This window comes from Podarcis cretensis, assembly GCF_951804945.1.
Source record: "Podarcis cretensis genome assembly, chromosome: 3".
NCBI classification, from domain to species: Eukaryota; Metazoa; Chordata; class Lepidosauria; order Squamata; family Lacertidae; genus Podarcis; species Podarcis cretensis.
The window spans coordinates 87,059,642-87,073,427 of record NC_137172.1 but is presented as its reverse complement, the minus strand read 5'-3'; the positions used below and the strand labels follow the sequence as shown (position 1 = coordinate 87,073,427).

Sequence of the window (13,786 nt, the reverse complement as noted above, 5' to 3'; positions counted from 1 at the left end):
CCCCTGAATGCAAACTTAATACAGAGATCCTGGGGAGAGCCATTTGTGACAATGCAGTTTAGCTGTGATGAATGCTTGAGCACAAAGGTTGTGATCATTGGTAATTGTGGCATTAGACTTAATTAGGCAGACCTGAAGATTTCCCACAAGGACTTGGAGGCAATTGCCCTTTGTGGTTGTCAGAGAATAAAAGATGGCAGAACGGTAAGTGGCCCAACTATTTTTTTTATTTAGGTCTTACACTACTATTCTAAGCATTCAGATTAAGCATGGGCACTTCTCCAAAAGAGTTCATTTAATATGTAAAGTGGTATGATTCAGATTTATTCCTCATTTTCTCAACAATATTAAGTGAATAACTAAAGATACAGTAGTAGCCCAAGAAAAACGACACATAAAATAATACGCTTTGCTAGAACATTTGCATTTACAATTCTGTTTTAGCACAAAATCATCACTTGTACATACAACTAACCTGAATTTTTATAGCATATACCATACAGAATTTTTTAAAGCCCTGCCTTAAAATTAGTCATTAAGTTAGCTGGACAATTTTGTCTGCCTATGTTTGGAGTTCACTTTAGTGCTATGGCATACAACTTTCTGGACAGAAAGAAATAAGCAATGTGATTCAGATTTTGTGTGATATGGATGCTTTTAAATTAAAGTGCATCTTCAGATTAAAGTAAGGTTTTGTGAACAAGTCACGCTTACTAGCGGTACAGCTGGTTGTGAATAAACTTTGAATTATTTTGCTAATTGTTTTAAGCATCTTTTAGTTGACAGAACTGAAATAGAAGGGAACGAATCTTCAGAGCACTTTGAGGAGAGAAAGGAAGATAAGATTTAAAAGTACAGTAAGCCTAAAATTTGTGCACTTTTAACTTGTGCACATTCTGCTTTGTGCACTTGGCAAAAAATAATAATTAAAAAATAAGAAAGGGGGAGGGCGTCTGGGGAAAAGACTTTGGTAATCCCACCCATCATTGCACCCAATGCATTTTGACTATACAGGCACCTCCCCACTCACACACAACCAGCATGTGCACAACTGCTGACATGCACACTGTTTTCTGCGCTGAAAGCAGGCAGAGATGGAACCGACTTGCATGCATTCCAGTGACATGAATAGTGGCTGGGAATAAAAACCCCATGTAAGTTGTAGGCTTACTGTACCTTAGGTCTCTCTCTCTCTCTCTCTCTCTCTCTCTCTCTCTCTCTCTCTGTGTGTAGATAGGCTATTTTTTACTACTTCAGAAAAAAATAAAATAGATATTTTATTGTGTAGATACAGCTTATTTCAGAATGTGGGTAATGTGTGGGAATGAGGGCTTCCCAACTCATTATCTTATTTTGAGGTGTTTCGTATGCATTTGGTATGTGTGATGGAAACTTATTCTAACCACACTGAGGTCCCACTTATTTATGGTCTAGTGTCAGTGGTGACATTACAAAAAAAAATATGATAACCCCTTCACCATATGTTTGTTGGCAATTTGGGGAAAATGGCAGAAAAATATATCCCTGTCTACTCTCCAATTACTCTGCTATTGACTCATCAATACAGAGAGCCCTTCTTAAGTTACGTCCCAAGGGTTATTATCGCATACTGGACTTCTATCCTAATGACAGAACAATCATGTGTTAACAGTTACAATTGGCAATCCAAGATCTGAATATAGAGTGGTTTCAGGTATACCATACTGTATTTGGAAAGTTTTGCATGATCCTGTGATTAAGACCCAAGCAACGTGTGAATTTACACAAATGGAAAACGTTGTTGTTGTTTTTTAACCTGGGCCCAACAGCTAAAGATTTGTGTCAGGAGCTTAGTAAACATGGGATTTGGAAATCTAAATAGCTTGAAGCATATATGGGAAACAGACTTGCAGGAGAAAATTGTGGGGGATAAATGGGAAAGGGTCTGGAGGGGAAATAGTTAAACATATCAATATCAGCCAAAACAAGGGAGCTTGCATTAAAAATAAATTACAGATGGCATTATACACTGGTTCAACTTCCCTGCATCACCTCCAATCAATCTTCCAGTTGTGAAAGAGGATATGAAAATAGAGGAACGTATTTTCATATGTGGTGGGAGTACCCTTAGGCACAGGCATTATGGTCCCATTTTTTTTATTGAAATGAGGAATATTCTTGGAGAAGCTGTTCAAGCTACACCTCAACTGGTGCTATTATCAATATTTGATAGTAGAAATGAGGAAATGAAATTGAAGACATCATTAATTCTTTTATTAGTGGCAGCATGTACTACCATGTTCAGAAGTGGAAAACATTAGAGGAAACTGGCACTGGAAAATGGTGGCATAACATCTGGAGTATAGCTATACGGGAAAAGCTTGCATGGCATGTAAAACTCTTGTCTGGTAGGACTAAACCAGAAGCCTTTTGAGCAGTTTGGAAAGATCTTATGCAATATACGAACAGGGCTACAGCTTCCACACTCCCCAATAGCAGCCTCAGCAAATATGTGCACTGGCTTTGAGTTTCAAGAGAGATAACCATGTTGGTCATTAAGGGGCCACTAGACTCCTGTTCATGTTGAGAACGATGAACAAATTTATTATGGGATAAGTTGCATGGACAGAGTCCACTTCGTTAGATATATCTGATAAAGTGTAGTCTGATCTACAAAAAAAATTATGCCATCATAAATTTGCTTGCCTTTAAGACTCTTTGTTGTGGCTTTGAGTTGAACCTGAAAATGGCCATCAAATCAGCATTTTTAAAAAATAACTAGAAGGGACAGACTACTTCCTATTTTATATGCTTTAGTACAGTTTCATTTTCTATTTTTTATGGTGATGGTTCATTGCTGAAAATAGATTCAATCGGGATACTGGGAAATTGGTTTCTTTGTTTAATAGTTAAAGAGAAAAGACCAGAATGAAAGTGTATGTGTGAATAATACATGACAGTAATTTGGGACATTATTACAGATTGTTTCTGCTAGATCTAGAGGAAGAGATAATTTTGCTTTTGCCTTTTTTGGTTTTTAGCATTGGATCACCTGTTACTCTATTAGTCATGCTATCAATTATCTTTTCAACCTAGCAACAATGTAATTGCTTTTGGTAACACTCTAATAATGACGCTCCAGGGTTGTCAGCATCAAGAATCATTTGTACTTGCCTCGTCTCTGTTTTGAAACAAGTTGGATTCTGTACCATACCTACTACTTTGCAAAATTTGGGAAATGCACCCCAAAAGTCAAGGAAGTAAATACATGTATTTGGAATGCTGAAATATAGTTTTCCAATTTAAAACAGGTGAGACAAGTTCCCCAGGGCAATATTCCTATATAGTAGATGTGGAATTTATTTGCAGTTCAAGCAAGAAAGAACCTAATAATAGGGCAGGAGTACAATTTTGAAAATAAAAGGCAAAGTTTATTATTATGAAGGACTGAAAGCTGCTCCTTCTCTGGAAAAAGTTTCGTTAGAATGGAATGTAAACACAGAATTCCCTTTCTCTTGTGATTGTCATGGCAACTGTGGAATGGAGAAATATTAGAGTGAGGAAGAAAAACTTTTCATCTACAGTATTCACTTCTTGTCTTTAACAATTCCCTTATGAACTCAGATGGCATTAGGTAAGAGGCTTCTGTTGACATTATTTAAAATCACCCTGTAGGGAAGCGCTTTAGAGACAAGATTAATACTGATTCAAGAGGCATTTTTATTCTCGCTGTGAATGAAATGCTCTGCTTGCTTGCTTTGCGAATTATTCCTTTGCTAAGAGCCAGTGAAGGAGGGGATTTTTCTAAGTTTAATTTGGGCAGATTTGCATGAGTAATTTAATGAATTGTCCAAAAATGAACCGATCGGGCCTCTATCACCTAATATGCAAACATATTACCATGTGCAATTATAATACCGTGTGAAATCAGTCCTTAGTTCATGTATGTAAACAATGGAGTTGATTGTATAATCAAGATTCAGAGCTTGTTGTCTCATGATGTTAGTTCTTAAATGAGTGCTGATTATATATGTAACTGTCTTATACTGAGTTGGATCATTGGCTCAAGTAGCCTAGTCTACTATGACTGATGACCGTAGCTGTCAAGGGTATTATAGGAGCCTTTCCTAACTGTCGTACCTAAGATTCTTTTTCAACTGGACATCTGAAGAACTGAATTCAGACATGCCTCATGGTTCAGTGGAACTTAAGAGTAAGTGTTTATATGATTGGAGACTGAATATTCAAAATGTTTTTGTATTATCATATACATACTATTTACAGTACTTCCTATTGATTTGTTGACCCACTGTAGTTTTCACATTTGGTAGGGGGAAATGTCTCCTAGCTTTGGATAAAACTAAAAGGAAAAAAAAGTCTTCTGTTTGACCGAGTTTGATGTACAGGGAACGGAGCTCAAACATGATGTGGGAGTAGCAATTTTGAGCTAAAATTAAAGCTTGTAGTTGATTAATTACACTGATTAATGCATTAAAGTTTGCAACCCCACTTCTTATCTGTATTTTCAAAAAGTTGAGTTGATAGAAATTTAAGTGATGGATTTGGCTTGAATTGTGCTGTAATCGTCCAAATCTCTGTCCATAATGAGGTCAAATTCTAGCCCTAAGAAATGTTATTACAACTCCCACTGAAATTAGTGGGAGTTTTGGACATCCAACTGTAGGCAATCTGGCAAATTTTAAATTACTTATAATAGAAGACAAAAAGAACAGTGTGTCACATACACAGAGAGAGAGAGAGAATGAATATGGATTGTGGGTGCAAGATACTTCTGCATTTTCAACACAAAGGAAATCCTTAGAAAAGACATAAATACGTTTGGTGTGCTCTGCTTAACATCACATTATTAGAAAACCGCTACATAAATTACATTAATAGAATCAGCCGAAGATTAACATCTCTTCCTGTATTAAACTACTAATCGTAAAAGGCATGGCCTTCATTTAGACAATGAAATGAAAAAGATTTTGTAGGGGCTCAGAAAGATGCTGGGGGGGGGGAGGAAAACTTAATAGAAGAGCTATTCTCTCCCTTCACGGAAGGGCTATTTTCAATTTCTCAGTATCCCACTGCTAATACTCAGTTTTCAGGATTATTAATTACATATTGTGTTAGCTCAATTGCACTTAGACAGCTCATGTTTACATTTGCTTGCATATGGTTTCTTGATTTTATAGGTTTCATTTCTGCTTCTTTGGTCATGGCTACTGTCAGCACTGGCCCACCTGTGAAGCAAAGTAAAGCAGTTGCCTCAGGCAGAAGCCCCTGAGGTGCCACCCCAATGGGTGCCCCGCCACCTCCACTTCTGTTGGAGAAGCAGTGCCGGCATAGGCACTAACTGCTAGTGAAAATCTCATGCATTTTCCTTTCTATAGATAATTAGAAGACCCTCTGTGGCAATTTAACCCTTACCATTTCCCCTGTACTGCTTCCCCAGCGTAAATCATTCCTGTGCTGCTTTTATCTTCATGTGGGAAACTTGCAGATACTATACCTGCGTTTACTCCCACCCCCACCGCAGAGGTGCAAACACCTCCCCTGACACCATTTCCTCAATCTTCAAAGCAGTACTTACTAAAATGAAATGAAATTTAACAAGATATCCTTATCATAGATCCCTCGCACCATGCCTAGTTTGTACCTGTGACTCTCTCCACATGTTGTTTACTCCAGTCCCCATCAGTCCCTGCCAGCAATAGGCAATAGTTGGGATGATGGGAGTTGTAGTCCGCCCTGAGATCTATGGTTATAGGGTGGTATACAAATTTAATAAAGAAATAGTAGTAGTACAACAATATCTGGAGGGCCAATGTTTTTCCATCCCTGATGTAGTTAGGTGGAATCTACACACATATAAAAAGACACGGTGAAAATCCTTTTTTAAAAAAAAATGTTTTGAAAAATAATTTAATTTTGCATAGCCATCTAGTGTCATATTTGTACAGTGGTACCTCTGGTTACAAACGCTTCTGGTTACGAGCTACGCTAACCTGGAAGTAGCTGCTCCTGGTTGTGAACTTTGCCCCAGGATGCGAACAGGAGGCCCCATTAGTGAAAGTGCGCCTCAGGATAAGAATGGTTTCAGCTTAAGAATGAACCTCCGGAACAAATTAAGTTCATAACCAGAGGTGCCACTTTACAACACATTTAAAACGTTTTATTTTTAGCTGTGTAGCTGAGTCCTTAGGCAGCATTCTGTCAGTTGCACAGGAAGGTGGGATTGGATATACCTTCTGTGTCAGTTGGTACATGTGTATTTTATTTAAAACATTTGTATGCTGTCCTTCATTCAGTTCATATTCTAGTAATAATCACCAGCCCTTTAGTCACCGTTAGTCGTCAGATTTAAGGAGGAAGCAAACAAATACGGAATATTACGGTTATGTAATAGAACAAATTAGAAGTTGCCAAATATATTGAAATCAGTGGCAAACTATCCATGAATGGATATAGGTTGCATATAGGATTATTAGCCCTTTTCTGTTGGTAATTTGATTTGGGCATGAATTGTACTGCATACAAATTATGCTCTATACAACTTAAATGCAAAATGTTTTTCTGCTGCTGATTCCAATGCAACCTTCAAAATAATTCTTTTACCTTATATTGGGGTGGGGGTAGAGAAACCATCCAAGCTCTTCACGGTCTGGTATTTTTAAAGAGAGGGGGCTGATAGAATCAGTCTTTGTAGTCCTCTGTCAGGATGTGCAAGATAAGATCATCTTACAACTGAGGATTTAACTGATAATCTTCAGTGGATCTAAAGGACTGTAGGGGAAAGAACATATAGGAGGAATTTCTAAGTACATCAGATAATAAATGATATGTCTGTAGAGTAAAACACCATTCAGTGTTGTAAGTATAATTCTGCTGGCTTTGTTCCCACTCTCTAAACAAACAAAACACAAAACAAATAGTGTTTATCGAGTCTGCCTTGTGTGTCAGATTTCAGTTTCAAATAAACCATTTTCATTTATTTAAGACATTTATTCCTTAAATAAGGCATTCATACCTTTAGCCAAAAGGGCTCTCAAAGCAGATTTAGATATTTCAACAATAGGCATTATCGGACTAGTGGAGAAGGAGTAATGATAATGATTTCTAGGGGAAAATAAACACCTTATATTTATAAATAACTGAAGAAAAGACATTTAATGTTCCTGCACTCATACTAACAGCATGTAGTAATTACCATTTCCAGTAATGAAATTAGCTGGCACACCACAGAGGCCAAGACTTAGCTGTCTTAGAAAAATCAGGAGATCATTAAAGCAGGCTCTAAACATGTTCTGCCCCATTTATTTTTTTAAAAAAGAAGAATAACTCCTCTAACTTTGCATTCTCTCCCCAGCCCGGAATACGTTGTATTTGCATTTAATTTTAGAACCTATAATGCTACTTACTGTGAAACTGCTTTTGCATAACTCTGAGATTCATTCTGTTTACAGAACCTACCAAATAGTATTTTCTCCTAATTCAAAATGTTTTAATAACTTTGCACAAACATCTCTTTCACCCCATCTCTTTATTATACTGGGGAGTGACCAAGAGACACAGCACTGTCAAATGTGGGCTGGCCTTGACTCCTTAACTGTTTCAGTTATTTGGAAAGATTCAGGCTATGGATGCTGCCAAAAACCAAGGCCCCATTTTACGGCAGTCATACAATACAAGCTGCAGCTATGTGGCTCTTTCAGGTGATATGATAACTTCCGCCATGCCACAAGTGCAGAATACTATCCGAATGAGCACACTTGTAGCTGCCTTATGCCAGCTCATACTGTTTGGAGCATCTAACCCTAGCACCTTGACTAGCAATGCCAGAAGTGCCAGGAAGAAGACTTTCACACCACCCTTCTGTCTGAGATCCTTTAACTGGAAATGCCAATCACTGAGCCTGAGCTCTTATAGGCTGAAATGACGTTTTACAACTACGACTAAGCTATGGCCCTTCCCACCTGAGGCCTCTGGTGCTAGCATTCACATTGCTGTTTACTACAGTGCCAGTGTGCTCCCACCACTGGCTTTTTAAAAGCCAGGTTCACATGACATTAGCCACAATCCATATGTGTACCTGTAGCTTTTAGAGAAATACTCCTCTTAGAGGTGCCTTTCCTCAAACCAGCTTCCATCTGATTCAGAAATGGAAGCCACGGTTCCATTGTGGTGTGATACGACTGTGGCTTTTGTGTGATGTCGCATGTGCCGATGAAACCTTCACTTGGTGTGCGGAAAGAAGTCACCAGCCCGCATCCCCCTCTTTTGTGAACAGTGGCAGAAGAAAGTGGCTTGGGAATGCAGTGGGGGGAAATGACCTCACTGCGTTTCAAGGTGCAAATGGGAACATAGTTTTAATTTAAGCATACAGTATGGGAAACTCATATTCCTGAGGCTTGCACATGTTGGTGTCGGAATATGGAGCCCAAATTATGTATTATGTAAATCCAGCTGCACACGTTCTCAAAGAGTGAGGTTTGCTGCAACAAGTTGTGTGTCGAGGTCCCCAAGCCACCCCTCACACGGAATTTTTGTTTAAGGTTTTTGGCATAATTTTGGCCACAACTTTATTTATACTCAAAAACAAATTGCACCTGTTAGGTTCAGTGGGTAAAGAGTGCAGTTCTCCTGTTACCTGCAATAGAATCTCAAGACATTTGCTCAAGAGTTACCCTTCTGAAGATGTAAGGATAATTTTATAAGAAGCAGTTTGAAAATTGTACGTCAGGTCTTCACACATAAAATAAAGGTTGATTATGGATTTAAGTTTTGATTGGGACATTTCAGTAAGAAATATAGCTTAATTAAGACACAAAATTATAGTGGAAATTGTGTGTGTGTGAAGTTTCAACAGGGGAAATGTAACAAAAAGATCATTGGGTTGTTGTTTTTAAAAAATGCAGTTTTAAAAACTAAATAAGCACATTGTTTTGAATCTCTGAAATTATGTTTTTAAACTATAGTAGCTGCTGCTTTTGACAAGAAATGTATCCTCTGTCATTCTCATTGCCATTTTTAAAAAGCGCACCATGGGTGGGATTCAACCTATGAGTCCCATCAGCTGAAGCGCTGTGCAAGGACTTCTGCTTGTGCAACTGGGCTTTCCCCCCTTTCTTTCCCCATGCCCCCCACAATTGGCTGTGCAGGGAAGACCCCCCTGGAACACACAGCAGGGAGACTCTTCCATCTGGCAAGCCAAAATGCTTGCTTTGATGGAACAAATGCCTTTGTGTGATGTTAAATTCCTTCCCATTACTTTGCAACATCAAACTTAATATACTGTTTTTCTTACTAGAGATGTCCAGCTTTGTGGGTTTGCTCTTGAAGACAGTCTGGAAACTTTAATAGGTCCATAATGTTCCGGCAGGGAAGTGGGAGAATGGGACATAATACTCCAGTATTTTACCAACTCCACTGCAAAAAAATTATTCTGGGCTCACTTCAAGGTGCCCGCTTAGAATTATAAGGCCCTGAACAGCCTGGGGCCAAAGTACCATTGGAATCACCTTGTCCCATATGGTTCAGTTGGTTAGAGAGTAGTGCTAAGAACACCAAGGTTGCAGGTTCAATCCCTGATGGCTCCATATGGAAGTTGGACTAGATGATCCTCAAGGTTGCTTCCAACTCTGCAATTCTGTGATCTATGGACTTGTCCAATAACTCAGCTCTGTTCCAGAGGCCCTCTTCCATATCACCTGGAAGAGGCCCTCTTCCAGAGGCCCTCTTCCATATCACCTGGGGTACAGTCGGTGCTCACAATTCTGGTGCTCAGATTTTTGAAGTGTTTGCCTAGAAAGGTGTGCTTGGCCTTCTTCATGGGCAATGAAAATGACTGTGTCCCACTGAGTGTTCTCTCTTTTTGGCTTCTATTGTGTTGTTTTTTTATCTGCTGCTTTTTACTGCTTTATTTCTAATGCTGTGCTTTTATCAAAACAAAAAAATTCCTTCCAGTAGCACCTTAAAGACCAACTAAGTCAGTTCTTGGTATGAGCTTTCGTGTGCATGCACACTTCTTCAGATACACTGAAACAGAAGTTTCCAGACCCTTCTATATAGTGAGAAGGTGGGGAGGGGTATTACTCAGAAGGGTGGTGGGAATGGGTGATTGGCAGATAGCTGTGATGAGCCTGTTGACGACTCTTAACGACTGCAATAGGTCTTTCATTGCCTACAGACAGCCTTTCATTGCCTACAGACAGCCACCCAATCTTAAACAACTCCTAACCCACAATAATACTACAACCAGACCTAACACGGACACTGGCACCAGAGCCTGCAATAAACCCAGATGCCAACTTTGCTGCCACATACACCCGGACAACACCATTACTGGCCCCAACAACATCACACATACCATCTCGGGACTATTTAATTGCTCATCGTGTACATTGTGTATGCCATCGTCTAACATTGTGTATGCCATTGTGTATGCCATCAAATGCCAACAGTGTCCTTCAGCTCTCTATATTGGACAAACAGGCCAGACCTTACGCCAAAGAATAAACGGACATAAATCTGACATCAGGAATCACAAGACAGAGAAACCAGTAGGAGAACACTTCAATCTCCCAGGACATTCTATACAAGATCTCAAAGTAGCTGTTTTACTACAAAGGAATTTCAGAAATAGACTGGAAAGAGAAGCTGCTGAATTGCAACTTATCACCAAACTTAAAACCATGGAGAGTCCTGGTCTGAACAAAGACCTTGGATTCTTATCTCATTATACATGACAAAGCCATTTTTCACCTTCTCACCCCTTGCTTTTTCCTGTAAGACCTATTGCAGTCGTTAAGAGTCGTCAACAGGCTCATCACAGCTATCTGCCAATCACCCATTCCCACCACCCTTCTGAGTAATACCCCTCCCCACCTTCTCACTATATAGAAGGGTCTGGAAACTTCTGTTTCAGTGTATCTGAAGAAGTGTGCATGCACACGAAAGCTCATACCAAGAACTGACTTAGTTGGTCTTTAAGGTGCTACTGGAAGGAATTTTTTTGTTTTGACTATGGCAGACCAACACGGCTACCTATCTGTAGCTGTGCTTTTATGTATAACAGTGTGCTTATAATTGGTCACCACAATCTTGGCGGACTGGGACTTTCATCCATTCACTTGGTCCTTTGCAGCAGTCATTACTGAGATGGTCTCCATAACTATATATATATATATATATATATATATATATATATATATATTTCTTTTCGGTGAGAAGCCAGCTGCTTACACAGTACTTCTCCCTCCCAAAATCAGATGTGATTTATTACTGAGCACGGCTGTGTGTGCAGCAACTCTAATAGGTTTAGTAATAGCCTAACTGCATTTTCTGCTTAATTGCGTTAGTAGCCATTTTAGTGTTTAATTACCTTTCCAATGTCCATAATAGGAGTAGCATTGTTAACATATTACATTTTAAATGAACCTGAAAAATTCAGGTCATCCTCCTTAGTAATGATAAGACTTAACCATTCCAACAGAGGGGATTGGCTTGAACAATTATACCTCTACTAATTAAAGCTATTTTTGTATCACTGAGCATGTAAGTGAATGGCCTAACGAGCGTACATCCTGAGACTTAAACTGTAATAGTGATTCCTCCTCCTTTAGAGTACTAAAACCAGACATGATGCAGGAAATCCATTTTATTTTATTTACTTTAAAACAGGCACAGGTTGGAACAGTTTTGATCACCTCATTGGTACTGGGCAAGGGAGTCCTTTCCCTAATCTAAATCTCACCTCCTAACTCTGCTGGTGAAAAATACAGGAATAGATGCTGTGCTTTAGTAATTATGGAAAACATTTACCCACAATCCAGTAGCCATTCATATATCTGCCATCACTCTTAAAAGTAGCTTCTGTGATTCTATGAACCTCATTAAAATTGTGCCTTGACTGTACAGTGCGGATGAACTGCTGTGTGGGGAGGGAGTTTATATATCTTTAAGTTAACCCTCCCAGTAAACTCCTGCTGCCACCATATACCTTAAAAATAAACAATTCCTTAATTACTCCTCTTTCTGTAGTAGCGTGGTTACTATAGTGTCGGTGTGAGAGACCCATAACTGAGACCTAAAACTCAGCTACATTCGTTAAGATAAAGCACTTTATGTGCGTTATAATGCTGTGACACCAGATGGCGCTGTGTAGTCCCGTTTTTCGCAAATGGGATTTCCCTGTGTGAACTTTACAGCACGTTTAACTGAATCGCTTCTTTCATGTGTCTAGATCTAGTCAGAGCTTAAACAAAATATCAAAACAATAAAGATTAATAAATATGTGATTACTTTAAAGATCACATGAAAATATATCATTGTTAGATGTTGCTACAGACTTAAATTTTAAAACTTCAGATGTTATATCTTAAAGGTAAAGGGATCCCTGACCATTAGGTCCAGTCGTGGCCGACTCTGGGGTTGCGGTGTTCATCTCGCTTTATTGGCCGAGGGAGCCGGCGTACAGCTTCCGGGTCATGTGGCCAGCATGACTAAGCTGCTTCTGGCAAACCAGAGCAGCGCACGGAAACGCCGTTTACCTTCCCGCCGGAGCGGTACCTATTTATCTACTTTGATGTGCTTTCGAACCGCTAGGTTGGCAGGAGCAGGGACCGAGCAACGGGAGCTCACCCCGTTGCAGGGATTCGAACCACCAACCTCCAACACGCTCACAGACGTGGGGATACAGGGCATAGCCCGTAACTGGTTGTGCTCTTTTATCTCCGAGCACAATTCAAAGTGCTGGTGTTGACCTTTAAAGCCCTAAACGGCCTCGGCCCAGTATACCTGAAGGAGCGTCTCCACCCCCATCGTTCTGCCCGGACGCTGAGGTCCAGCGCCGAGGGCCTTCTGGTGGTTCCCTCATTACGAGAAGCAAAGCTACAGGGAACCAGGCAGAGGGCCTTCTCGGTAGTGGCACCCGCCCTGTGGAACGCCCTCCCATCAGATGTCAAAGCGATAAATAACTACCTGACATTCAGAAGACATCTTAAGGCAGCCCTGTTCAGGGAAGTTTTTAATCTGTGATATTTTAGTGTATTTCTGGTTTTTATGGAAGCCGCCCAGAGTGGCTGGGGAAACCCAGCCAGATGGGCGGGGTACAAATAATAAATTATTATTATTATTATTATTATTATTATTATTATTATTATTATCATCATCTCTGGTCGGGGACAGAGGGTGGCACTAGGGAGGGAAATGCCGTCGCGCCACTCCTTGGTGTGTGGAGTGCCGCAGGGTGCAATTCTCTCCCCGATGCTTTTTAACATCTTTATGCGCCCCCTTGCCCAGATTATCCGGAGCTTTGGGCTGGGCTGTCACCAATATGCTGATGACACTCAGCTCTATCTGCTGATGGATGGCCACACTGACTCGGCCCCGAACACACTGACCAGATGCTTGGAAGCTGTGGCTGGATGGTTTCGTGGGAGCCGATTGAAACTAAATCCTTCGAAGACAGAGGTCCTATGGCTAGGTCTGGATGGCATGGGATGAGGGACCAACTCCCTTCTCTTGCGGGGGCCCAATTAGTGCCATTGCCTTCCGTTAAGAGTTTGGGTGTAATCCTTGACGCCTCCCTTTCCATGGAGGCGCAAGTTACAGCAACAGCCAAGGCGACATTTTTCCACCTTTGCCGCATCAAGCAGTTGGTCCCTTACCTTTCCTGCCCCGACCTGGCCACGGTGATCCATGCGACGGTCATCTCCAGGCTTGACTACTGTAATTCGCTCTACGCAGGGCTGCCCTTGAAGCTGTCCCAGAAACTCCAGCGGGTACAGAATGCTGCAGCGAG

The 13,786-nt window shown here is 40.4% G+C and overlaps 1 protein-coding gene across 3 annotated transcripts in view; it reads left to right on the top strand.

Moving 5' to 3' along the window:
* KCNQ5 (potassium voltage-gated channel subfamily Q member 5) overlaps positions 1-13,786 on the top strand; it is a 265,424-nt gene that overhangs the window by 143,833 nt on the left and 107,805 nt on the right. Inside the window, exon 1 of one of the 3 annotated variants that reach the window (XM_079970425.1) lies at positions 3,549-3,613. The exons of the other annotated variants lie outside the window; for them this stretch is intronic. Coding sequence (XP_079826551.1) covers positions 3,594-3,613 — 20 coding nt within the window. The 5' untranslated portion in view covers positions 3,549-3,593. Of the gene's footprint in view, positions 1-3,548; positions 3,614-13,786 lie in introns of those variants that run through there. 3 annotated transcript variants of the gene reach the window in all.